General features: G+C 46.9%; 1 protein-coding gene across 11 annotated transcripts in view; it reads left to right on the top strand.

Annotated features, from left to right (window-relative positions):
- EPB41 (erythrocyte membrane protein band 4.1) overlaps positions 1-27,608 on the top strand; it is a 2,030,480-nt gene that overhangs the window by 803,908 nt on the left and 1,198,964 nt on the right. For all 11 annotated transcript variants that reach the window (XM_069622988.1, XM_069622989.1, XM_069622987.1 and 8 more), the window contains exon 8: positions 15,797-15,884. In XM_069622988.1, the coding sequence (XP_069479089.1) occupies positions 15,797-15,884 (88 nt within the window). The remainder of the gene's footprint in view (positions 1-15,796; positions 15,885-27,608) is intronic.

Raw genomic sequence — 27,608 nt, forward strand, 5'->3', positions numbered from 1 at the left:
CTCTCTCAGCAGGGAGGCACGGTCATCCACCCCGCCCCCAGAAGTTACCCTTCATAGCGTGGTACCTGAACAGGTCACACTAAGGCATCTGCATCTTTCACAGGTTAACTTTGGCATTATACAAGGTGCTAGGAGCGATGCTACCAGGAGCCAGTACAAAAGCAAATTGACTAGGTTTTGTCACTGTGCGGAATCAAAGGAGATCGATCCACTGACCTGCACGTTGGACAACGTGCTATCCTTCTCTGCACACCTCGTACACTTGGGGGTGCAGGTAGACATATGCTGCACCTATGTGGTGGCCAACGGAGCCTATCGGAACTCGGATTAGGAGGTATTTTCATGACCAGGCTTTACCTGCCTATCAAGAAGCCACACCCGTTGTGGGACCTCAAAGTGGTCTTGGGCGCCCTGGCGCATAAACCATTTGAACCTATGGTGTCCCCGGACATCAGGCTAGTCACCATTAAGACAGCCCTCCTGGTGGGCCTTGCCTCTGCATGCAGGGTCATGAAATCCAGGCACTGGTGGCTTCAGAGCCCTATACTATTCATAAGGACAAGGTGGTGCTTAGAACTCACCCCGCATTCTTTTCTCCTCTTTTCACCTGAATGGGGAGTGTCAAGACGTGGGTTACTGCGAGGACTAAAGTACCTCCGTCCCCAAGCAATAGTCAGAGAGGCAATATTCACTTGCTGACCGATTGAGGCCACAGGTGGGCTAGAAGATCAGCACTGGATTCCCAGGTATCTGAAAAGGAACAGAGCAACGTTATGGACACTGTTAATAACCAAATGGTAAATCACTGGGCCAAGTAAACCACCTACCTATAGGGAACCGTGGATGGGATCGAAGAAGTGCAGTGCAGGATTTAGGAGAGTTCCAGCAGTTAGTACCAGCAAGGAGTAATCCAATGTAGAGAGTAAAAAGAAAAAAACACAGAACTTTATCCAGGAGCAAGTTAAGTCCAGTTCAACAGAGCACAAGGAAGTTCCAAAAGCAGTCCAAAATGCCAGTCTGGAGGTCAAGTACACAGTAGGAAACCAGGAGAAGGATAAGGAGAAGAACACGGGCAGCAAAGAACCAGAGGATAATCCAGGTGCAGTCCAGACAAGCAAATCAAGGTCAGGTAACACAGGAGCAATAGTAGGAAACACACAAGAACGCCAAATGCCGGCCGGAAAACAGCTGAGAAGCAACGGCTGGCGTAATCTGTGCACATTTATGCTGGTTTCCTTGGTGACCGGTGACGTGACCCCTGGCGAATCACGTGACCTTAGGCGCACGATCGTCACGCATTGAGAAGTCACCAGGGTAACTGCCGGCTAAGCCACAGCTTCCCTCGTAACTGTGTGGCTCTCCCTGGTCTCCCAGTGCTGTCCCTATTCTGGGATGCAGGAGCGAATGGAAAGTGGCGGTTCCCAAACCCCTGTGTACCTGATGTTGCCACCATCAAGGAGGCATATGAGGGGCAGCACAAGCCTCTTCCGGCAAATATGCATGCCCACGCCATCAGAGCTAAGGCCACAGCGGTTGCTTTCCAGAGGCGCGTCCCGTGGCAGGTCATCAGCAAGGCGGCACATGGGCTACGCCCTCGGCCTTCTGCAAGCACTACTGCTTGGATGCCAGCTCCAGGTCAGACGCAGCATTTGGTCAAGCAGTTTTAGGGAACTTGTTTTCTTAAGAGGGGCAACTCTCCACCCTGGGGCTACTTTCAGTTGTATTCCCCATTCAGTATGGAGGAAAGGGGACGGGATGTAGGAGTAATTATAAGTTACTTATCGTAGTGACTAACGTACTCCTAGTCCATAGTCCCCTTTCCTCCCTACATCCCACTGTACTACCCCTAATAAAACTGGTGTCATTAGGCAATGTTAATATTGTCGACGCGTCAAAGGGGACTGAGGAGTGGGGCTGGTGGGCGTAGTCAGGAGAAAGTATGCTCCTTGGGCCGCGCCCCCACACGCATCTAAATTTAAAAGGGAAGATGATTTTTCTGGTGAAGAAAGATTCTGTCTCTTGACCCTAGCGAGGGATGACCATTCAGTATGGAGGAAAGGGGACTGTGGACTAGGAGTACGTTAGTCACTACAGTTAGTAACTTATAATTTTTGCATCCAACAGATACCTGGAAACTTCTGGGTATACAGGGTCTGTGTCATAATTTTAGGACGAAGGAGTCAAGTAGTAGATTACTTTTCAAAGTGGCCAGAAGTCAAACAAGTATCACAGGTCATCACGTCGGAATCCGTTTTTGTAACTTGTGTTAAAGGGATGTAAGGGTGTGGCAGGAGGAGACTGGCACACAGGTGGCATGCTTGTGGGTAAAGACCTTTATATTTATACCAAAAGAAAGAAGGAAACCTAACTATCCCTAACTCTAAGAGGGATTTGTCTGCCTTAACAAAAATGAAGGAACTATCAGAATGTTCATAACTAAGAAGTCCACCGTCTTGTGTCCAAATTCTATTTCTAACCCTTAGGCTTACAAATGAACAAAACTGGATCAGTCTCTTCTGAGTCCAGAAGAATGGCTAATTTCTTCTGGACAAACACAGTTCACAAGTAGGGGGAATGTCTCCCTTCCCCTGGCCTTTCTGTCGCCCCCGTTGAGCCCCTCCAGTGACTCACTTGGCCAGACCTGGTATTGGTATTCGACCTTACCAGGTACCACAACGAAGAAAAGGGCTTGTTTAAGGACTTTGTCTTCATGCACGGTTGGATGTGCTTGACTGCTTTTTTACAGTACCCCTGGTACACCCCTTGTTAGGAATACTGTCTCTGGGCCTCATTACAAGTTTGCCGATCCGGTAACAATGGTGCCGGTAAGCTACCGGCACCTTTTGTTAACAGACCGGAAAACTACAAGGTCTGCGGGCAGGTGCCTTTCCGCCCACCAGGTCTGACCTGGCGGGTGTAAAGGCACCCGCTTGCAGACCTTGACGGATGCGCCAGCACCATTCATTAATGGTGCTGGCGCATCCGTCCTCCCCATTCCCATTGAGTCCAATGGGACTCGAATGGGAATGGAGAGTAATATTTTCTGGCGCCTGGCAATGGGCAATTACCGGGACTGCCAGGGCTGTAATGCCTCGGTAAATCCCCATTGCCGGGCGCCGGAAAAAAATTACTCTGACACAGCCGTGCCGTTTTTACCGGCACATCTACTGCCAGACTCATAATGAGGTCCTCTGTGTACTTGACTGGTTCTTCACAATATCCCTGGTACACTCCTATACCAGGAATACTTTCTCTCCTCCACCTCCTTGACACTATTGTTACGCTTTCCTATCCTTGGGTTCCAGACCCCTTCATATTGTTTTCTCTTTCTCAGGTCCTCAACACCTTTACTGGCTTCTCGGGACCCAGACCTCTGTTTCTGTGCTGCTTTCTCTCGGGTCCCAAACCTCTTAACATTGGCTTCTGCAGTGCCCTTGAGGTCCTCTGTCTTTCATCTCGGTCTCGGGCTTCCTCGCGTCTTCCGATGGTTCTTCTCTGCTGTTTCAGGTTTACGTGTTGACATATGCGGCTCCCCAGCACTTCTCGGGAGCCCGGCTGCGTGTAACTGCTAGACATTCTTCTCCAGTGCTCTTCCGTGCCAGCAGCCTCAGCCTCTTTCAGCCTTCTGTCCTCTTCAAAGCAAGTAGGGACACTCTCTCATCTTCTGCCACGTCCCGGTCTATAGCTGCAGGTTCAGCTCTTCTGTCTGCACAATGCTTGCCTTGCTCATGGTGCCTCCAGAGAAGGATTGACTTCCTCTTCCTGAGTCTCTTGCTTTTCTATTCTACTTGGACCAATGGGAAACCGGTAACCACTAGAATGGTCATTGTGAGGAGTACTCTTCATGGTTCCACAACTCCTTTGTTCCTGTACCTATCATAGGAAACTCCCTTGGGTAGATTAAGTTCTTCTTTGTCCCAGTACTATGTATATTCTTGAGATATATTTCAAGTAGGTTTTTTTAGTATTGCGCTTTAATCTAAAGCACTTTACATGGGACATATTTACATACATTACTATCATTACCCTACGCTCCCTTGTCTCGGTATATTGAGGAGCTATTTCAGTGGAGTCAGCCCTATTCTTCCTCATCCCAGTAACATGATACTATTGCTGCAACATAAATACATGTTGCAACTTATTTTATAAGAGGTAGGTGAGGGGAGAAAGCTGGGTGATGGTTGATTATACAGCGTGGTCCCATGATGTCCTCCCTGTATCCCAGAGGGGAAATACCTCCCCATGAGGTCGATGCACTCTGTACCACCCCCAGGGTGACTATCGGGTAGCGGCCTCACCTCCCTTGCCTCATGGAAAGGGTCTCCCCCTTGGGGAGAAGGGACGGCGACATAGTATTAGTCAGTGTCCAGAAGAGATTAATAGTGATTACGAGCCACAATTTCGGAATGAAAGAATCTGTGTGTAGCAGGAATGCATGGATCAAATGGCAGTTCAGTGCAAATTATCACCCGCAAACTAATGGTTTGGTAAAAAGATTTAATAGAATAATTGTAGAAACTGTGGAATTGGTGATTAGGAATGGTTTGAAGGCAATAGAATCTTTGGGGAAAAATATGGAGTGCAAGGATGTCACCTTACCGGTTAACAGGAGTCTCCCTATTTGTGTTGATTAGAAGAAGAGAACCTAATTCTGTACTTGATACCTCCTGGATACATGTAATATGTCCTAAAGAGGTGGTGAAAACCATGCGATTCACCAGAGATTAACAGAACTATGGATGGCTAAGAATGAAAATGTTGACAGAGTAAAAAGTGGGTGCTGTACTGAGGTTTGAGAAGGGAAAGGCAGCAACTAATGTGGTGACCAAATGCACTGATCCCACCAAGGTAGTGGACGTTTTTTCTAAAGCTGTTACAATAGAGGATGATTCCACATGAAATTTGGACAGAATATACAGAGGTCATGTTCACCTGGTGCAAGTTCATATTGCAAAGGAAAAAAACCATGTGCACTGTTGGAGTGCCTGGCAGCATACTAATGGGAAAAGGGGACAGCAATGGAGGAACCTAGTGCTCTTATTCAAGGAAATGACGAAAGAGAAGTTTTGTGCAGTGCTGAATGCAGGAAGTTAGTGGGAGATGTGGAGGAGCACAGTATACATAATGAGTGGTGTTTGGATGCGTCGCCAGTAAAAATAACTGGTGCGAATGAATGTCCCAGGCGGGTATGTGCGATGCCTGGACCATTCAATGATTATAGTATGAAGTGTTGACACTGCATCTTCACATATAATGCAAAGTTGTTGTTTTAATGTTTGTAGTTTAGTTAATTGGTCTAATTCATGTGCATAGTTTGAAAAAATGTGTATCAGCTTTGTCCACTCAGTAGTTTTTTAGTTGATGCCTTAAAATATATATATATATATATTGTTTATAACAGTTTATGTATAAAACAATTTCACATAATTATAAAATACTTTTAGGGATTTAAAATTTATATTGGGGGAGTGGGGATGTTATAATTAGTAGCTGTGGAAATGGGAGATGTGTTGCATTACATAATTCATAAGTAGAATGGAATGTACACAGAATATGGAGTAGGGAAAGGTTCTTGATTGAGAACCTGTGAAGTAACGGTTGTAGGCTGCTGAAGAGTGTAGAGGTTGTTACTGTCGGTGCTGCAAGGCTGGTTAATGTACACAAGAAAGTACTTAAAGTTGGTGTGCTGAACCCTTGACTACTGCAGAAAACCTATTCTTTTAAACCCCTTTTTACAGTGTTTGTATTATATACCTTGTTCATCGGTTTTCCATCATGACCATGAAAAGATCGGCGGCTAGGCCCAGATGTCCAGCGGCCATCTTAGAACATTTTCTGCCTCAGTGTGTGTTAGGATTCCCTGAGCAGAGTTTATACAAGATTGACATTTTCTCTGTAACATTTATTTATAAAAGAACTCAAAATTCAAATGGTCATTGAGACCTTTACAAATCTTTGCAGTGCCTTATATATTATTGTATTCTGTAATCTATTGGGCGTGGTCAACTTTTCTGTTTCCTAAAGCACTGAAGATCTTTGCTCCCCTAAGGAAGTGTGGTCTTTAAAGAGCAAGACACATTCCTGATCTTTACCTTCACTTACAAATACAAAATATCTGAGTATTCCTCTATTGATCGGGATGGATTAAGAGATTACATTACCACTTTGATGGTATCTACAATACTGCTCTCCATTACTAAAACTACTCCATTGCTAAAACTATCATGACTGTTTCGAATTGCTCATCTGACACTGACTTAGCCTTATTTTCTTGGAGACAACCTCTTCTTCAACCCCTTAAGTGCTAACCCTGGGCTCTGTGAGGAGGAGGTTCCTTTTCACGGCCCGGGGATTGGATTTCCTTCAGTTTGACGTCAGCATGCGTAATGCACATTGACGTGACACAATGTAAATGTCACTGCTGCAGCCATTTCGTACTGCAACAGTGAAATGGAAGGTACATACCTCCCTTGATCTCTGGCATGTCTATGCCGTTTTGATCTTCCTTGAAGCATTGTTGGGCACGGATCACTCGATCTGCAGCCAGCTATGCCCCCAGACACCCAGGGATCCTTTTTTGAAGTGGGGGGTGAGAGGGCTGCTTAGTGTATGTGGCCCCCCTCCAGTCCCTAAGGCATGGGGCAATACGTTTAGCTCACCCTCAGGGCAGATGGGTACAATAATGTGCCCATCTACCCCTTGGGAAGGGGCAAACAAAAAAAAGAAGAAAAACACTTTTATTTTGGGGTTGTTCTGGGGGGTGGGTGCCCACTAGACCACCAGGGATTTTTTTTAATATAAAAGGGGGTGGCCCTCTTTCCCCCCCCTAACCCAAATTGATGGGGGGCATGTTATGAAGCCCTTCTTAAGGGCAGATTTCTAGTGTAATCCGGAAATCTGCCCCTAGGAAGGGGCACGTGTATTTACTGGGGGTCACTAGACCACGAGGAATGGCCGGTATGAAAGGGGTGGGGGTGGCATCCTGCCCCACATGGATGGGACATGTAATTTAACCCTCCCTGGGGCAGATTGGCAGTGTAATCAAATGTGTTTTGCTTGGTGACTAGACCACCAGAGATGGCTTGAAAGGGGGTGGCAGTGATCAGAGCATGATAGTCATGATTTGTTTTTGCTGGGCTGACTACATATAATGAATGTTTGTTTTATTTACAGAGGTTTTTAACGCAAGAAGCATCTACGTCATGGAAGTCGTTTTTTCTTTTTATTCTATGGTTAGGGCCCATTGTCGGTGGGGTGGGTGGGACTGGGGCTGGATTGTTGATGAAGTGTGCAGTGGTGGGTAGTCTGGGGATGTATTTTGGTGGGCTGGGACACAATTGCAGGTTCAGGCCACAAATTGCCCACCATGCCAGTAGAACATTGGTGTTTCCCTGGGAGCGGCTGTCTCCCAGTTGATCGACCATCCCCAAGTGCAGCAGCAGTCCTAGGGAGCCATAGCAGATTCCCCATCCCTTCCCTGAGGGAAAAGCTAACCCACATGAGGGACAGTCGCCCAAGGCCAGGAACTTCACCCCTGACCATCCTGGAGCTCTGGCTGGGCTGCATTACAGAATTTCCATCCAGCAAGGGATGGGGATCCTGCCGGGGCTCCCTGCGACTGCTGCTGCACTTGGGGATGGTCCACCCACGTAGGAGACGGCCGCCTTAGGCAGGGGACCCCCGCCTATACTGGAGTTCTGGCTGGCCTGCGCTAGAGTTCTCCCTCTGGGAAAGGATGGGGGCCCCTGCCGGGGCTCCCTGGGATTGCCGCTATGCTTGGAGATGGTAGACTCACTTGAGAGACGAATGCCAAAGGCCAGAGACATCACCTCCAACCCTTGTGGAGTTCTCACTTGGCTGCATTCCAGAATTGTCGGAGGTGATGTCTCCGGCCTTGGGCACCTGTCTCCCATGTGTGTCAACCGTCCGCAAGCCCAGGCTGCACCTCTGGCTGGGCTGTGTTACAGATTTTCCATCGGGTGAAGAATGGGGACCCTCCCGGGGCTCCCCATAACTGCAACTGGACTTGAGGATAGTCGACCCACATGGAAGGCAGGCTCCCAAGGCCAGAGGCATCATCTCCGACCATCCTGGAGTTCTGGATGGCCGACGCTAGACTTGAGGACGGTCAACACTTTTTCTTTTCCGCACCATTTTTGTGCACCCACACATGTGAGGTACGGTTTTCGTCGGGACACCTGTGGGAATGTGGTAAGGTAGGACATGTGGTGTTGCTGGCGTGTTTTGGTGGGTCCCTCATGGCAAATGTCTAAAAAAATTGTTTTTTTCCCAACTACATTTTGGACTTTGCTGGGCCTTGTGGGTAATAAATTCTAGGGCGATTCACCTAAGTCAGACCTCTGTGGAGTCCCACGGGTGTATTCTTTACAGAAATGCTTGGGGTCCCCCGTTTTCCTTGGTGGCTGCGACACCCCAAGCCCCCAGGGTTGTCCACAAAGCCAAATCCAGTCTTCCCCAGGGCATTTGATGTACCAGTGGTTTAGCCTTCTCTTTGCGCCCAAGTAGGGGCACCCACACATGTGAGGTACCGTTTTTGTCGGGACACCTGTGGGAATGTGGGAAAGTAGAATATTTGTTATTTTCTCTTGGTTTTGATAACGTTTTCATACATTTGCTACTGCACTTGGTTACACAACCCTTTCATTTCCCGAATGTAAGCTACATTTAGTCGCTGCTTTAGGCACTGCACCTTTTGTAACCTGCACAAAGTCACCTATGCTTCAAAAGGTTTGCCTGTGCTCTTTCAAAAAATGTATGCTTGCCATTCCTCACCACATTTGTTTTCCTTATATTCACATGCCAAGTACTTCTGTTTAGGCCGTCAGCATAAAGATCCTGTGTACCATGGCTCAGTTTTTGGCTTGTTGTATTGCTTGTTTTGTGAAACATTATGAAAAATGTGCAATATCCTAACTAGAAGAGTCGGGGGCGAATTTAGCGGTGCATTGCTTTTCTCAATATTCACAGAAGCCCATTACCTTACAGGCCCAAACTATGGGAATTTTACCTTCATAGTTGTTGCCTGATCTGCGCAAATGATCCCTTCCTAAACTTGGGATGTTGTTTTCTTTTCAGAAATGTATGCATTTCTGTCTTCCCATTCAGCTTTCCTACCCTTCTCTTCCATTCTGTCTGCGCATGTCCTGTTGGAAAAAAGGGGGAAAATCGCCTACCTCTCGCAAAACTGATGGTAACTTTTATAAAAATGTTTGTTTCCACTCAACCTGTTCTTGGAAGCCTGGAAAATTGCGAATTCAGAACAGCAAACGATTTGTTCCTAGCTCTTAAAGGGAAAAAACACAGGCTTCTTTGTACATCGTTTTATTGGCATTTTCTGAAGAAACGCTAAATTTGCTCTCCAAATAAGGGCTCCACACTGGTAGGTAAAACACTCAGAAGTTAAGGGGTTAATGACTTTCAGGTTCTCACCAGTCGATCCTACTTAATTTGTTTTTACTAAACTCCAGAAAATACCCCACTGCTAAGCTTTACCCGGGAGCACTTAACAGAAAACAGATGCCAATCAAAATGAGAAAAAATATACCCAAGAGCCCTCGGAGTGAAAGGGAATCTTATTTGTGAAATTTAAAGTATTTGTTCTTAGGAGACCAAAAACCTGTGCAGCAAGATGTGGCAAGACATGCAAGCATTTCAAGAAATCACACTTGCCTGTTCATAAAGGTAAAACTGTTTAGGGCGAATGGGTGCTAAGTGGTGTATGATTGGCTGTGCCAGTGAATTTAAACACGTACACATTTCACATGTGCACATAAAACTGGGCCTGAGGACTTGTTACTTCAGCCTTAACATGTGCAGTCAAGATTGGTTGTGTTCTTCATACAAGACTTCAGAAGCAGTGTTGCAGATGAAGCCCTAATGGGGAACGCTGGGGTGGTAATGTCAAAGCCTTTACATTTTGATTGACCAAGCCTTGCTGTAAACCATGAGTGGCAAATGCTGGTGGTCAGGGGGAAATCTTCAAGTTGCGCACAGCCATTTCTTTTCATGGATTTTGTGTCTTTACAAACCACTGTGCCAGAGAATCAAGGTATTCTAGCTGGTGAAGGAGGCATTATCAGAAGTCATCCAGAATAATATTTGTTTCCACTGCATGTACATAGCAATAAAAACAGAATCAACTGCTCCTTATCAATGATCAGAGACACCCCCACACCCAGTGGATGTGGTAAAGTCTCTCCCTAGCCTTCTACTCTTTAAAAGATGTCAACTACTGATCCCATGGGTTCTGGCATTGATTGGCCAAGGATCACACCCAACCCCTTTGTTCTATGTACTTGCCTTTCCCCTCACTTTCAACAGATATTTGATAACAAAATATTGACTACAATTTGGATAGTCCTTAAACTGAATGATGATATGCTTCCTGCCACTTACAACGATCATTTGAAGGATTTGTTCCTGCATCTTTGTGCTGTCCTGCAATCACAGGACCTTGAAACCATCTTGGACCTTCAGCTTTCAACCTCTTTGCCCCAAAATAATCCTTTAAGACATTGTCCTAGCTCCAATTCCATCTCCCCTTTAAATGTGTTTAGGATATGTTTCATAGACTGTATGCATATTTCAATATCTTCCAACTGGCCAGCATATAGCAAGTAACCAGAGTTTGCTGCTGGGATGTGAATTCTAGTGCAATCCCCCCCAAGTGCATCCTTTTACCTTGGGAAAGTGGGCACAGTGCCCATCTGCTGTTGTGTACCACCCTTTACTCTTACGCCCCGTCCCCTTTCCTCCAACCTGCAGGGGTGTCCCTTCAAAGGGACGGGAGACAGAACCTTTTTCACCAAAAAAAACCCTTCTTCCCCTTTAACTTTGGAGGCGCTTGGGGGTGCGGCTCTCGGAGCATGCGCTGCCTTGACTCTGCCCTTTGGTGCCACACCTCAGTCCCCTTTTTCGCGTCGACGAAAACGGGCCGAATTCACCAGCGCTCCTGGGTTTGGCTTCGGTCATGTAATTCCACGTGCGGATACTTCTTCTCTTTGTCTTTTTTGTGTTTTTTCTCTTTCAGGTACTCAGTCGCAGGAGTCGCGTTCCTCCCCGGCGCATGTCGATTTACACAGGGTTCAGCAGGTGTTCATCCTGTGACAGACCCCCACTCCCTCTGCCTACGTTGCCTTGGACCAGACCACGGTTGGCACGCTTGTACAGCGTGCAAAGCCCTGTCATTGAGGTCGCTGAAGAACATACTTGCCAGGTTGAGGGAGCTTTCCAGAAGTCGCCTCCAGAGGACCTCAAGAACTTCGTGAAACATCGATCCAGGCCCAATGTAGGGCCTCTATTTTCCATCGCACCCCGCAAGGGAGACTCCTTCCCAAGGACACACCCGCGCGGGAGGGACCGCTCAGGTCCTTGTATCAGCACATGCACCGAGGCTGCTCCAGTTACCGGCCTGCAGGTGACAGTGTTGAGGAACCGGAAGGTTCTTTTACCGGGTCTTCACCCGAGGGACTCCGCCCTTGTACCGGCACTATGTCCGAGGGGCCACACCGTAGTACCGGCAATACGTCTGAGGGAGCACTGAAACGTGGCTCTACCGGGCCGAGGGTGTCACACCTACCGGATCTAGGACCGAGGAGCAGGGTGGGCCTCGCGATCCACACTCGAGTCTTGGAGGAGGCTGGGCCCAGCGAGCCGAGCAATACGACACGGGCACGTGGCAGGTAGCTCGACAAAATGGACTCTGCGCCAGACATCAGCACCTGTCCGACACCATTCCAGGAGTTTGGCGAGGAACGAGTGTCAAGGTAGGACTGGCCTCGACCAGGTACGTGGCCTACAGCCTATCCTTAATTTGCGCAGGGCAGGTTCCCGCTGCGTCTGTACGGGCAGGGTATGCAGTGGCTCCAGCAGCCTCTTGCTACCCTGTCATTATCCCCTACCACGCCTCTGGCCTGTGTAGAAAGGTTCTTTGAGAGGTTCCTCGGACTCATGAAATTCCCTCGGATGGGGGTTATCCTCAGGGATGCCATCAGGGACTTGCTTCCTCCAATTCTTCCGGCACCACAGGTTCCTCCGCTGGCGCCCCCGGTCACAGCGCAGCCTCTGCCGCCGGCCCCCCAGCTGATTCCTCAGTCGGTTCCGTACCAGCCTCCTTGACAGCCTCTGGCTCCGGTCCCTGTACCCCAGCCTCCGTCACCCGCTACTCCCCCACCTACACAGGATCCTCCTGACCCACAGGATACGGATGAGGACGAGGACCCGGACACGCCCTTGTCAGCCAATGCCTTCCACAAACGTCTTGCAGGGCTCTCGGAGTATCTGGGCCTACCTCAACCCCAGTCGAGCAACCGGCAGAGGGGGTGCTTGCTGAGGTTCTCACGAGATGCCCCTCTGCCAAAACGGGAATTCCTCTGCAGACCGATGTAGTCTCCCTGGCCAAAAAGGGTTGGCTCAAGCCCCACTCTGTCCAGCCGGTCAATCGACGCCTGGACGCGAAGTACAGGCAGATGGAGGGGATACACTCTTGCTATCGGCCCATCCTCAGCCGCACTCCGCAGTGATCGCTGCAGCATCACTATACTCCAAGCCTCAGTCGTCCTCAGCCTCCTCCTCGGCGACGCTGCTAGGCAAGGAGACGTCTTGGAGGCTTACGGGAAGAAGCTGTATTCCAAGGCGTCCTTGCATCTTCGTCAGGCCGATACCATGCTGGCTGCCGCTAACCAAAGGTTATGGGGGGAAATTGCAGACATCCTCCCGGAACTCCCTTCGCAGAGCCAATCACGTTTCAAGGCGGGACTGGTGGAGGCCAAGCTGGTGGCACAGGACCTCATGGAATCCACTGTGGCCCATATTGACACCTCTGGCCATGCCATCTGTCTCGCCACGGACATGAGAAGGACAGCCTGGCTCCGTCCAACGAAATTCAACCCGGACGTCCAGGAACGCATATTAGACCAGCCGTTCGAGAGGGGGGGGGACACCTCTTCCACTCCACCACGGACGAGGAGCTGGACAAAAAGAAAAACGGCTCACAGACGGCCAAGTCTTTATCCACCTTGACAAAGACCACGCCCAAATCGTACACCCAGTCAGAGCAGCGCTCCGACTAGGGGAGAGTTCTGCGGCTTCCAGGAAGGGAGTCTAGGCAGCCTGCCGCTAGCCGAATCCAAATCGGTGCAAGCAACAAAAAGGAGGAGGGAGTGCTTTTTTCAGTCCCCCTCCTCCGCGACAGCCTCTGAGGGAAAGAAGGCATGACACACACCCCTCAGGGTCCACGTGTCTCCAGTGGGGGGGGGGGGGGCAGACTTGCTCTCATGCACATTTCTGGTGCCAGAATTTCGCAGACGCCTGAATCCTTCTTCTTCAGGCTAAAGGTACTGTGAGACTCTTGGTTGAACTTGCCTAGAGTTGCTGTGCTGTTCCTGTGCTGCTGGAGTGCTAATTCGTATGTTTCGGAGTTTTCCCAAACATGCTTGCCAGGCCTAACACCTGTGCGCCTACAGGGAGTCTTCTCTGAAGCCCCTGACCCTTTTTCCCAACAAAAACATTGTACTTACTTGTTCTCCTGGAACTCTTGACTTTCTACATCCTGTGCCTTAGTTATTTGTGCCCCTCAATCTGACTCTGAGACTCTCAAACCTAGATAGGGATGGCCTGCTGAAGTAAAACTGCATGCATAGCGCTACCCGTCCTTTTTTTTTTTTTTTTTTTTGCCTAACACAGTGGATTTGCCAATAGGCATTCTGGAGGTAGACCGCTTCCAGGTCATGTCAGGAACTGAGAGATTGAGGAAACATTATTAAGTAAAACCCTGAGGACGACCTGTGTGGAAGGGTTGAAAAACGTGTTGGCAGCATACCAGAACAATATTTACAATAAGATATCTATTTTTGTAAAAACAATTTAATAGTTCATTCCTTTATACTAAGATGGTTTAGACAGTGCATATATTTGAGGGGATTGGCGCACTTGGTTGATGGATATTTTCTTTTTTTGAAAAGTGAACTTAACACTGCCTAGTATGTTTAATAAATAATTATATTTATATGCAACTGTAAAGTGTGCAAGTGTCTTTTTGACTGTCTGTGCTCAAATCTCTTTGTACTATACTACAGCCATTCTCTCTCCTAAAATAAGACTGGCTGCTCAGCCATAGCTACCAAACCTTTTTAGGTATTTCAGGCCTATACTAAGAGTTGAATCCCTATACACTAAAAGGAGAGGCTTCTATAGTCCTACTTTAGGTGAACTTTAGTCAAACTCCCTAACAGACGTCCGCTACAGTAAGAAATTCACTGGTATCCAAATAAATTAATCTAGATATGTAATGCAGATTACTGCCCTCGAAAAAAGGTTAATCTACGTATGTAGTAAAATTATCCAGCAATGAGATTTGTCTCTGGCCTTAAAGAGCCATAAAGATTTGATCTAGATATGCAATCAATTTATCTGTTGTTCCTGAATGCAAAAGTGAAACTAGTTATGTCGCGGAATGATCTGGCAGCAAGATAGTCTAGCAACAAAGTTAAGTTCTCTAGCAGCACAATGAATCTAATTAAACCAATAAGTATTCTAGCTGCATTGAATGTGATGAAATCATCCAGTGGCCGAAGTAGTTAGCTGAAGAGATTGATCCATTTACATAATGAGTTTATCTAATAGCCAAAGAGGTTATGTCTAGCCATCCAATGAGACTATCTGGCAGTTGCAATCTTTATTATATAATCAAGTTACTTTGGATGACTATGCAATTGCATAGGCATCTGCAGAGGGCTAAATGAGCCGAAGGTGAGCAGCAGCAAGAATGCAGAAATGCAATCCCAGTGGCATACCTCTCAACTAAACGCTTTTGGCGGGTGTCACCCGGCCTGAAAGCAGCTCTCTCACCTGCCAAGCCCCCTACCCATCCATATAAATGAATGGGCTATCACCCGCCAAAAGCAAAATCGTGTGTCTTCAACTGCTATGGGGTGTGACAAAAATTGAGAGCTATGCAGAGGACAGTGTCTTGGTGAACTCAAGATAGACCCTTCTGCAAAAATGTAAATCGGTGGCTCAGAGTTTGAGCAATACCTGGAAACATACCAAGGTGTATGTTCATATGGTACACAGGAGGGCATCCTAGCCAGATGGTGAGAGTATCTAGCCGTTGTAAAATTGAGATGACTGCGACCCTTGACTGTAGAGGGACAATATCGCACCATGACAAGGGAGCTAAGCAAGGGAGAAGAAATATTTAACAGGAATATACTGAAATCTGTTTGTTGACCAAGGAAGGGGGCCACGGCTAGAGGATGATCACATCTTGGTCTGACAATTACACTAAAAGAGGGGGAAGACGTACTTGCTGGTAGGTGATTGAAATAAAGAGTAAGGTGGTATATTCCTGCGCCTATTCTATAGTGGGGAATTCTAGCAAGATTCTTTCACTAGTTAAGCAATTGATAGACCTGGAGTTGACCCATTCTGGCCATAACAGCTTTTATTATTTCTAGTTCAATTTCCCTACTCCCTCTAGGAGATTCTCTCACCCATCCAGACCAACCTAATGAAGAATGTTTGAACTTGAGAAGACCTGTGTATTTCTTTTAAAAAGTTCACTCTACTTATTATAATTGGACAGTATTACTGCCACCTCACTGGAAGAAAAGGAACGTACTCTGTTAAGGTCTGCACATCTGGTGGTGACCAATGAAGTTTGAATGTAAATGCTTTATGACCAATGGTGATGGGTTATTTTCTTGCAGATTTTATGAATCATTTGACAAATCTCAATTTTGTGGCTTAATTCGCTGTACCATTTTTATTCCTGAAGGTCAATGACTCCGGCTCAAGCAGACCTTGAATTTCTTGAGAATGCCAAAAAGCTATCCATGTATGGTGTTGACCTGCATCAAGCTAAGGTAACGTTTGTTATGTCACGATATTTGTATAGCACTTAACTGCCATTGTTAGGCCTTTAACGCACTTTGATTATGTGAGATCTCAGTTGACTGTAGTCCGAGCATTATATGATTTAGTTTAGTTTATTCATTTGCATTGCGCACCAGACCCGAGGGTATTGGGGCGCAGGAGCAACAAGGTTATTCGCAGCTTGTTTACAGGTTACAGTGCATTACAGTGATTACAAAGATTACAATGGAAGGCAAAAAGTTTACAAATTTACAAATAAACATATTTACATAGTATACAGCGGTGCAGTGGGCTGGATGGTATTAATGGTCATTGTTCTTTAACCAATGTATATAGTTGCGTTTAAAGTGTGTGTAAGTTTGGGTTGTCCTTAGAGAGGGTGGTAGGGAGTTTGTGTTGGGCTGCTTTCACCTGGAAGCTGTTGCCACCCGTTTTGAAGCGTTTGAACCTGGGAACTGTGAGCAGGTTTGCGTTGGAGGTTCTGGTAGGTCTATTAGAGGTGTATTTGCTTATTCTATCAACTAAGTAGCGGGGGCAGCATTGTTGCCGTGTGTTAGTGAGGCTACTTTGGGCAGGATTTTATCTGTAGTGTTGAGCCAATTATGGGATCTCCTAATGTTAGAGATGTGTTCTCTCTTGGGGATGCTGAGCGCTACTATGAGAACGTTGTTTTGTAGCGTCTGTATTTTGTTAGTGACCCGCTTGCTAGCTCCTACGTAGAGGGCATTACAGTAGTCCAGTTTTGATAATACAAGAGCTCTGGCTAACATAATGTAGCTCTGGGTGGATAAGAAGGGTTTGGCTGCTCTTATAAGCTTACATGTGTAGGCCGTGGAGGATGCCATAGAGCTAACCTGTTTATGGAAGGAGAGGGAGGAGTCGATGTATATTCCTAAAGTTTTCACTTCTTTGGCTACCTTGATCGGGTTCCCGTCTATAATGAAGCTGGAGTAGTTGTGGTCCAATTTGGTTAGGTTTGAGGTGGAGCCAAGGATGATGAGTTCAGTCTTGTCATCATTCAGGCATAGACTGTGACAAGCCATCCATGCTTGGATGATGAGGTACACCTTGTTCACCAAGGCCAAATCATGGTTGTAATCTCCCGTCAACGGGATGAGGATCTGTGTTTCATCGGCGTAATTAGTGTAGGTGATACCCAGACCATCTAGATCATCAAACAGGGGCTTCGTGAACACGTTGTACAGTGTGGGGGAGACGCATGAACCTTGGGGGACTCCACATGTGATGGGGTCGGTGGCAGCAGAGGTGGAGAAGACACGCATGGATCTGTTGCTAAGGAATGACTCGATCCAGCCGATGGCTTCTTGGGAGAAGTGGACAGCTGAATCCAAGTGATTGCATAAGATTTTGTGATCAACTAGATCGAATGCCGCTGAGAGGTCCAGGAGAAGTAATAAAGCAGTTTTCCCATTGTCTCTAAGGGTGTCAATTTGAGCCTTTAGGTCGATAAGGGCTGTTTCTGTCCCGTGTTGGGGTCTGAAGCCTGATTGCCGAATACCTAGGAGATGGTTTATTTCAAGGTATTTTTGGATTTGTTGGTAGGCTGTCTTGTCTAATATCTTGAGCAGGAATGGGACGGTGGTAATAGGTCTGTAGTTAGTGGGAATGGAGGGGTCAAGAGAGGGCTTTTTGAGAAGGGGGAGGACCCAGGACTCTTTAAGGTTGCTGGGGACGGTACCTGAGGAGAAGGAGGCGTTAATGAGTTTGGTGATGAATGGCGAGAGGTCTCTTGCTGCATCTTTGATGATTTGTGGGGGGCAAAGGTCGCTCTGACAGTTGGATGGTTTTAGGCTGAGAATGATTTTTTCCACTTCAAGAGTGGAGACTTTGGAAAAGCTGAAGCGAGTGGAGTTGGGTCGGGGTGTTGGGGTGTGGGGCGCGGGGCAATATTAGTGGGGTTGGTTGGTTTAGCTATGGATTCTTTCTTATTTTTAATTTTAGTTTGTAGGCCTGTGACTTTATTGTTTAGGGCATTTTGGACACTCGTGAACCATTGTTTGTCCTTCACACAGGTGTCTGGAGGTAGCACCGGTGTTTCCAGTTCTTTAATGATCGTAAACAGCTCTTTGGTGCTGGAGTTGGATTGTGCAATTTTCTGGTTGTAAGATTCTTTTTTGGCAACTATGATTTCTTTTTTGTAGTTGGACGTTATTTTATTAAGCACTAACTTGTTATGGTCTGTGGGAGACTTTCTCCAGGCTTGTTCCATTTTGCGTTTTTCTAATCTAAGAGCTTTAAGGTGGCTAGAGAACCATTGGTTGAGGTGCTTTTTCGGTTTACATTTTCTTAGTTTTAATGGTGCAATGGAGTCTAAGGCTGTGCACATGGTTTTGTTATAGCCTTCTACGAGGTCGTAGGGGTTGGAAGTAGCAGGGAGTTGGTTAAGCGTTGGGAGTATGAGAGTGATCAATTTTTCCACTGTGATATTTTTCTTACTTCTCGTGTGGATGGCTGTGGCTAGCACATTGTTGGTGATGGGGCTCGAAGCTTCGAGTGTAAAGGAGAGGAGATGGTGGTCAGACCAAGGTTGAGGGGAGTTATTAGTGATGGAGGCCGCGCAGTTATAGTCTGCTACCCAGTCAAGGGTTCCCCCTTTGTTATGGGGCGGGGCCAGATACTTTTTGTGTAAAGCCTAATTCAGACAGAGTATTGTTGATGAGGGTGGCCTGGTGATCTTTGGGGTCTTTAAAGCCTAGGTTGAAGTCCCCTAAGAGGAGGCACTTGGAGGAGTACTTTAGGTTATTGGTGAGGATGGTGCTGAGGTCTTGCTCGAAGGATCCTAAGGGTCCAGGAGGTCTATAGAGTAAGTGAATGGATATCGTTTGGGAATTGGCAGTAGGCAACTTAACTGTGAGTGATTCACATGATGGGAGGTGGGTAGAGGAGTCAAGTCTAATGTTGAGGTGCGTTTTGGCAATTACGGCCAGGCCACCACCTCTAGATTCTGTTCTATCCGCTCGGAGGATGGTGTAGTCATTGGGGATGGCTAGTGATAGGGCTGGACCTGCAGCTGTGTGAAGCCAGGATTCAGTTATGGCTAAAAAATCTAAATCTTCTGCTAGAATGAGGTCTGCTATGTCTGTGGCATGGGCTATTATGGAGCGTGCGTTAATGAGGGCACCTTTTATGGGTGGGGCGGTAGTCTTAGTGGGGGTGGTCGCTATGTTGTAAGTGCACTTTTACTGATTTAAATGATGGTCTGCACATTGCATTGCATTGTAGAGAAATAAGAACTGTTTTGATAGAGGTTACACTTTCTGGGTTTAGGTTTAATCCAATGAAACCCCAGCGAGATTAAATGCTTGCTTCTCAGTGGAAATCGGAAAACAGTTTTCATGCCTACTGGCTGTGTTTTTGTGTCTCCTGCTAGCCACCTAACTGGTCGATAGGTTTACCCAGTTGCCAAATAATGGACGGCAAGTTACACTGGTCATTCCTCAACTCATGATGAGCAAGAGTTTATTCCAAAAAAGTGTCTCCAGGGGCTCTGTGGCAATAAGGCTGTAAGGGAGCTGGATCAGGATGGGGATTAGAGGAGGTTGAGGGGTGGGTGGGCAGACTGAAGGCTTTTCCTTGGTGCAGGGGAGCTGGACAGAGCAGGACAGTGTCTTTGGCCAGAGGGATTCCCTGATATTGTACACAATTGAAACAGATTAAAGTACACCAGTAAGTCAGGGATGCGATGGTGGTGGGAAGCCAATGATTAGGAAGGTAGTTCGGGGGGGCCCTTGCGATAAATAATCACCACCGAAGCAAGTATCTAAACTTTTGAGAAATGCTTTGGACAGCTGTCATAGGGCAAAGCCTGCTAAATGCCGAGAAGGTGCATCAGAGACAGTGGACTAACGCAGAGAGTGCATGCAGCGTTCATCTCGGGTAAGGCAGTGGGACTGTACTAAAAGCCGGCTGCAGTGTGGGATGGGGTGCCCGGGATGCACTGGTAATCAGAAATAAATAAATAAAAGGACATGGAGTAGTATGTGATGAGCATAAGGGCATTTCACATAGTTATATTTGTATGTCAATAAACAGGAACTGGGGGATGAGTTTTTGTCAACCAATTGAGGAAATTGTCCTTCAGTAGACATGTATCCTATTTTTTGTGCTGTGCATGTACTTAAAATGTGAATGATTGGGCTCTGCAGCAGGAGTGCTGTAAAAGGTGCATGCAAGGAGCACGTCCAGGTTGATGTGTGCCAAAGGCAGTATTCTATAGATTTGTCAGGCTCCCGGATCATGATCGTAAGGATCGGCTAACTCTGCTTTTCTTGTCTTTCATTTCTTTTGGCTCTATACTTTCGCTGAAGCAACAATTAAAGTGCACCATCTCCAGTCAACACCACCAGTGTCACACCTACGCCTCTCGTTCCTCTACCACACATAATCTGCTTTCCACAGTATTCTTTTATACAGCCTGCAGCTTGCTTGCCAATGTGTTATTTTCCTGATGGAAATTGCAGGAAAAACTGTTGGAGACCAACCTTTCCCTAAATTTGATGGACATACGATCTGTGGGCCTTCAAAAAATGAAGTGAATGCTAGGCAATTAGGAGCCAATAAGGATTGTGACGGCAGTGAATGAGAATGTATTTTTCATGGGTGGAAAATATGTTTCAGTTTAATTTCATTTACCCCGTGACTTTGCCTTTTTCAACATGTCATACATGCAGCAATTATTTTTGGGAGGGGACTGGAAAGGTGGAAGATCGATCAAACATGAATTCTGCATTTTTTTTTGCAAGTACGAGCAAAAAACCCACCGAAATTAGGAAATTATGAAAACAGAAAAAAAACGTTATTTTGAACAATAAAGCTTGCCCACGCTAATAGCTCAGGAAAGTCTTCATTCTATTAAAGACAAGGAGGCGAGCATTATGCTTTATATTTCTTTAATACTGCCATATCAGCATTTCAAAACTTCAACTTTTAACTTTTATGTTTTGGTTTTTCTTACATGTTACTTGGAAAAAAAAAACAAAGCAGGAAGTTACAAGTTTCATCTCTCAACTGAATCAACTAGGTTTTAGAAACCACGCTTCCCATAATCCTGAGGCCCTTTGTAGTCCTGACCTCTACTCCCACACCAATCAGTGGCCAGATAGGGGTATAAACACTGGCTCCCCTAAGTCCATTCCTCTTTCTTTTGCCATCAGAGTTCTAGAAGAACATAGAGTCCCTCAAAATGTCCAATGCAATCCATAAGGCCTGTACTCGATCCGCAGCTGGCGTGACTGTTCGGTCCAACGGGCAACTTGCCAGAAGATCCTCGGTGCATATCCTGACTTGCTCATGTCGCCTTCTGATCGTCTCCTATGAGAACATAAAAATCATATGAGGGCGGGAATGAACTACAAATGGAACATCATGCATGACAGTTTTCATTCGCTCAGTCATTGCTCTCATTTGTTACATACATTAGGGTGGGATATAATGCTCGCATCCTTGTCTTTAATAGAATGAAGACTTTCCTGAGCTATTAGCGTGGGCAATCTTTATTCTATGACAAGACAGGAGGCTCGCATTATGCTTGTTCAAAGCTTGCTATTACTCTATTCGGTATATCAGATACTGGCTTGAAGTAGAAAGTCTTAAAGGTGGATTCAGAAGACCAATCAGCAGATTTCATAATATCTTGTAGGGCTACTCCTGTCGCAAATGCTCTAAAAGCCATTGCTCCCCTAGCGGAATGTGCACCAAATAAGGATAAGTCTATCCCTGCCCACTGCATGACCTCCCTCACCCATCTCGCAATGGTCGCTGTCGCTACTGCGTGGTGTGGTTTCCTACGCGCTATAAGCAACTTAGTTAATCTTTGATGCATTGAGCTACGCATAATTTCTTATTCTCTGCAAAATATGGGTAGGAAATTACTTTTGAGTCGGTCTTTGTTCTTTTCGCGATAGTAAACGCTACTCCTTCTGGATAAAATATCTATCGATTTCCAATGCTTTCTCGTCTGACACCCTCCTGCACGCTACTAGACATAGAAGCATAGCTAATTTGCCTGATAGTTGTGACCGGGATAAAGCTTCATTTTCCGGCCACCTAAGGAATAATTGAAAAAACGTCTCTAACGTCCCATAAAACTGCATACTTTGGCTCTGGCGGCTTTCTCAGTTTTATACCTTTGAGGAGCCGTAAGATTGCTGGGTGCTCTCCTACTGGATTATTTTCTATTTTCTTGTGCCCTGCTGAAATTGCGGATCTGTATACTCCTATCGTTCTGTAAGCAGAACCCTCCTGGAATTTCGAAGCCAAAAAGTTCAGGATGCTCACTAGAGGTGCTGAAATGGGATCCAGACTGTGTTCTGAACACCACTGCGCCCAACCGTTCCAAGCTGTGTTATAGCTCCTAATGGTGGAAGGCGCCCAGAAATCTCGGATACAATCTGCAGCGATGTTCGAAATTCCTGGCAAGTTCCATCTTCTCCTGAAACCCTTCAGGCAATCAGCTGCAGGGAACCCGTTTCTATGACCGGGTGAACCCGTAGAAAGTTCCATCGCTACTGGAAACCAGGCCTGCGCCCTCCAACAGGGTAGCACCATCACCACTTCTGCTTTGTCTCTGCGGACTTTCGCTAGAGCTCTTGTGATCATTGCGAATTCCGGGAAGGCATAGTGAACCGCTCCGTTCCATGGGTGTAGAAAAGCGTCCGTACCCGCTGCTCCTGGATCTATCCTCCAACTGAAGTATCACTGCGTCTGCGCATTCAGTCTGGACGCAAACAGATCTATGTCAAGGGGTCCCCATATGTCTTGGAGGCGCTTGAAAACTAGAGGGTGTAGCTTCCAATCGCTGGAGTCTACAAGATACAGAGAGTTCCAGTCTGCTATACTGTTCTTGCTCCCTGGAAGATATTCCGCAGTCACCGCAATGTCGTTCTGAAGGCAATAATGCCAGAAATCTTTCGCTAATTCTGCTAGCATTCTGGATCTCGTTCCCCCTAATTTGTTGATGTAGCGGACTGCTGAGATGTTGTCCATCTTGAGCAATTCGCAATATCTTATTTTGTCGTTCGTGAATGTCCGAACTGCGAAGGAGCCTGCAAGAAGTTCTAGACAATTTATGTGGAGATTAAACTCTTCGCCGGACCATTTCCCGCCTGTCTGGGCTTGTTCGCACCTCGCTCCCCAACCTGACCTGCTTGCTTCTGACTCGATAGTCAGTTCTGGAACATCTCCAAAGATCGCTCGCCCGTTCCAGGCTTCCATGTTCTCCAGCCACCACCGTAGCTCTGTCATGGCTTCTTGGTCTAGGTTCACTAGCTGATGATATTTTAGGCCTCTGTGAAGATGCTTGATCTTGAGCCTCTGTAACACTCGATAATGTAACGGTCCCGGGAAGATGGCCTGAATGGAGGCTGCAAGCAGGCCTTCTATTCTGGCCAGGTTCCGAAGCGAGATTACTCGTTTTGCAATCACTGTCCTGAGCTCCTTCTTTATCGCGCTCACTTTGTGATTTGGAAGCTCTTGAGTCGCTTTTACGGTATCTATGGTGAAGCCTAAAAATTCCAACTTCTGAACTGGCGCTAATTGGGACTTCTCTAAATTCACTAAGAATCCCAGAGATGACAGGAACTTAAAAATCCACCGCACATCTCTTGTTAGGGTCTCTTTGCTGGATCCCATCACCAGGATATCGTCCAGATAGATAATCATATGGATACCTCTCTCCCTGATAGCTACTGGCTTCATCACATTCGTGAACGCCCACGGTGCTGAAGCCAGCCCGAACGGCAGGCATGCAAAGCGCCAAATCTCTCCTTCCCATCGGATACTTCCGAAAGGCAGTTGCTATCAGAATCGCTAGATAGGCGTCTTTGAGGTCTAGACGGGCTAGCCAATCTCCTGAACGCAATAGGTCTCGGAGGGGATAGATGCCTTCCATCTTGAAATGGTTGTATTGCAGCCAACTGTTCAATTCTTTCAGATTTATTACTGGACAAATCTTTCCCCTCTGCGCACCAGGAACATATTGCTGAGGAAAAACTGACTTTCTGTGCTCTCGCGCTCTATTGCGTTTTTCTCTACTAATTTGCTTAACTCGCTGTGTAAAAGCGCTTTCTCTTCTAGTGGCATGTAAATGGGGACAGGTTCTCTGTACTGCTTTGGGATGTCTATGAAATCTAGGTGAAGGCCCGCTACTGCTTGTAAAACCCAAGCATCGCTTGACAAAGCTTGCCATTCTCTCAGAAAACGGAGAGTTCTGCCTCCGATAGGAACAATTGGTGTACTCGCCGCCTGCTGCGCCGGGCTGACGGAAAGAACCTCTTCCTCTGCGGCCTCTTGGATGTCTTCCTCTGGTCGGGAAAAAGGTGTCCTGTTGACGGTTTTCCCAATATTGAGCGCGTGGACCTTGAGGCCTTTTTTGATAGTTGTAGCGAACGGACGAACGACCTCTGACTCGTCCGGTCCCTGCAAAAACACGACCGGGAAATATCTTCTTTATAGAGCTTTGTGCTCTCTCGAGGGCTGAGTAGGTGCCAACAAATTGAGACATTTCCTTAGCGAAGGCCTCCCTGAAAAGCAGGCCTTTGGCGCCCTCCCCTGCTTCATACGTGGCTAGATCGCTGAGCTTATTGTCGATCTTTAGGAGGATGCCTCTTCTACGCTCTGAAGAGAGCGCACAGTTTGCGTTACCCAACAAGCACACTGCCCTTTGAGCCCAGTTACCTAAGGCGTGAATATCTACTGGGGAACCAGTATCTTTTGATTTTTCGACAAGGTCCATAATCTTTGCCAGTGGACCCGCTAAGTCCAAGAGCTTATCTTGACAGCCTTTCCACGCACGATCGATGCCTTTCCTAACGTCTCGTGCTGTTTTGGTCACGTTTTGGTCACGAAAGTGACCATTTTTGGGTCTAGTTCTAGTGTATCTGCCAGCTTCCCGGGCAGTTCAGGCCGTGGACATTCTGATCGCATGCGGGATCGAACTTCTCTGTCCAGCGGCTTCCTGATGTGTTGTGACATGTATAATGCCACTCTGGGTGAAGGCACCCACTCAGAAGACTTTGGGTGTCTAATGGACTCCGGGTCGAACATATCTATTACGTTGTCTTCTTCCTCGGGAAGAGTTTGAGGAACTGGCTGAGGGGACTCTTCTTCCTCGCCGCCTTCGTCGTCGGGGGCGTATCCCTCTTCATATTCCCCTGAATTGTCCACCCCTGGGGCCGGGGGTCTGATGTGGCCATCTGCTAATGTTGCTAGAAAGGCTAGAAAGGCTTCTTTCAATCTGGCGACTTTGGGGGAACAGAGTCAACCCTATCTTTTGTGCCCGAGGGGGTCAAAGAGTCAGCGCTCTTCCGGGCTTTTTTACCTCCCTTATTTTCAACCCTCTTCTGAGGGTGTCCAGCTGACGTCCCTTCTCCAGGGCTGTCGGCCCGTCTCTTCCTGGCCGCCAGCTGTTCCCGCTGCTCAGCCATGCATGCTTCGAGCATTTCTAACCTTTCAGTCAAAGGTTGCACCGCTTGGGAGACTGCTTGAGAAAGTGAATCTCCCAGTACCCTCTTGAAGCTGAGGGATAAGTCAGTGTCTTGCCAGGTGGGTTCTTCCTCCCACTCTTGTTCACTCCACTCTGGTGAGGTGGACTGGGAATCTCTCAGGTGCGATGAGTGAGCCATTGAATCCTGTTAGCAGCGCTAACTTCTTTGGGTCAGCTGAAAATTAAGGCTCCAAAGAGTTTACCTCCTGTGCACTATGCGCCTTCTAGCCTATCTGTGAACTGTTTCGCATTCTCTGTATATTCAACAGATGCCACCAAGGAATGTCTTTCCCCCCCTTTTTTTTTTTGTGAAAAATTCCTCTCAGGTACTGACTCTCACGACCCTCCGCTCCGTTTCGCTATGTGTACGCGCGAAAAGCGAGCGTTAGGAAAACGTGGAGCATGCCGGGAATGATATGAGACTGAATCTGCTTTACTGGGTCCTAAAGTCCTGCGCGTTCGTCGGCGCGAGCCGCCTCCGCGCACACGCGTATAATGTAGGCTGCCGCAGGGTCCTAGAGCCTACGCAAGCGGAGACTTCGGCTACGCCGGAGGAGAACGGGGCGGCTGCCAGAAGCGAGCGGCTTTGCTCCAAGCTTGACGGGGAAAAAATACTGGTAATACGCGCGTGCGCGCTTCCTACACAACGGTACAAACGCTGTAAAATAAGCTCTCGACAGCCATTAATCAAACACCTGTTAGTCTATCCACTAACTATCATTTATAATGAGTACATTTAGATACTAAATCATAATAGCCAACGATAATTTAAGGACAGAAACATGAGACATAACACTTATCTCAGTATGGCAGCAAAAAGAAAGAGGAATGGACTTAGGGGAGCCAGTGTTCATACCCCTTTCTGGCCACTGATTGGTGTGGGAGTAGAGGTCAGGACTACAAAGGGCCTCAGGATTATGGGAAGCGTGGTTTCTAAAACCTAGGTGATTCAGTTGAGAGATGAAACTTGTAACTTCCTGCTTTGTTTTTTTTTTCCAAGTAACATGTAAGAAAAACCAAAACATAAAAGTTAAAAGTTGAAGTTTTGAAATGCTGATATGGCAGTATTAAAGAAAGATAAAGCATAATGCGAGCCTCCTGTCTTGTCATAGAATTGTGATATGTTCGGAGGGGAGTAGTGTGCGTTGACTGTCAGTGAATTGGTTATTGCTGACCAGGGAATTTAATTGTTGTCTTCAGAATCTGCCGGCATTTTTTGGGTCACTTTGCTGAAAGATGGAGCAAGCAAAATTACTTGAGATGTGACTGCCCTGAAGCAAATAATTGCATTATAGCACACTGCTGTCATTTTTGTACCCTTGTCTGATAGTGTGGTCAATGCTCAGCTCATGGGTCCTGTTTGGGGGTGGTGTTTGTTACACGATTGTCACCACATAAAGTTATTATAGGCGTGTTAATTGCATAGTGCTTAATGGCACAGTAAGGCAAATACACGACACTGAGGGTGTGGAACGGAGAAGGAGTCTTTGAAACTGCAGGGCAATAATGTAATCAGCAATGCACCAAAATGTCAGCATGGGAGGTGCGATGAGTTCGGGACTGCCAGTTCTGTAGTCGACCTAATTGGTTGACCATTAAATACACTTCCATGTAAGCGCGGTGTGATTAATCCGTTGGAGTTCCCAGCAATGACCTCCTCCTATGTGGCCAGGAGATGGCAGCCGCTACCTGATGCTGACCCTGGGGGCGGCTATATGGGGGAGCCCACCTCCAGGGAAGTGTCATGGCTTCATTGGGTGATGCATGGTATCCCCCATTTTTTCTTGAAAATAACCCTCCCATATCTAGTATCCTCATGGTCTATTGTCATACATCTATTCATCCTCCTAAGAAGAATAGGGTAAACCTTTCCCCCAGACCTATAGGCCAACTTTCCAGCTTTAGACTGCTTTATGAAACTTATGAAACTGCCTTTTCCAGTTCCACCCATTAATCATTCTGGACGTACTTGCCATTGAAAACCACTGAGAATGTTTATCCAAGTTTTTCGAACCAATTGTCAAAAATTGACTTCCTGGGGCGCTGTTGAGCAGCCGACGGATGCAGTCGCTGGAATCTGCTGCTTGGCCGGGGCTGCCTAAATCCTTTTAAATTTCCTGCTTTTTGATGAAGTACTAGGATGCTGCTGATACTGGTGGAGAGGGGAAAGTACCCACGCCACTCTCGGCAAGTTTGAGGCTTATTCAGAGCC

Source organism: Ambystoma mexicanum, chromosome 11 (genome assembly GCF_040938575.1).
Source record: "Ambystoma mexicanum isolate Mex_15411 chromosome 11, UKY_AmexF1_1, whole genome shotgun sequence".
Taxonomy (NCBI): domain Eukaryota; kingdom Metazoa; phylum Chordata; class Amphibia; order Caudata; family Ambystomatidae; genus Ambystoma; species Ambystoma mexicanum.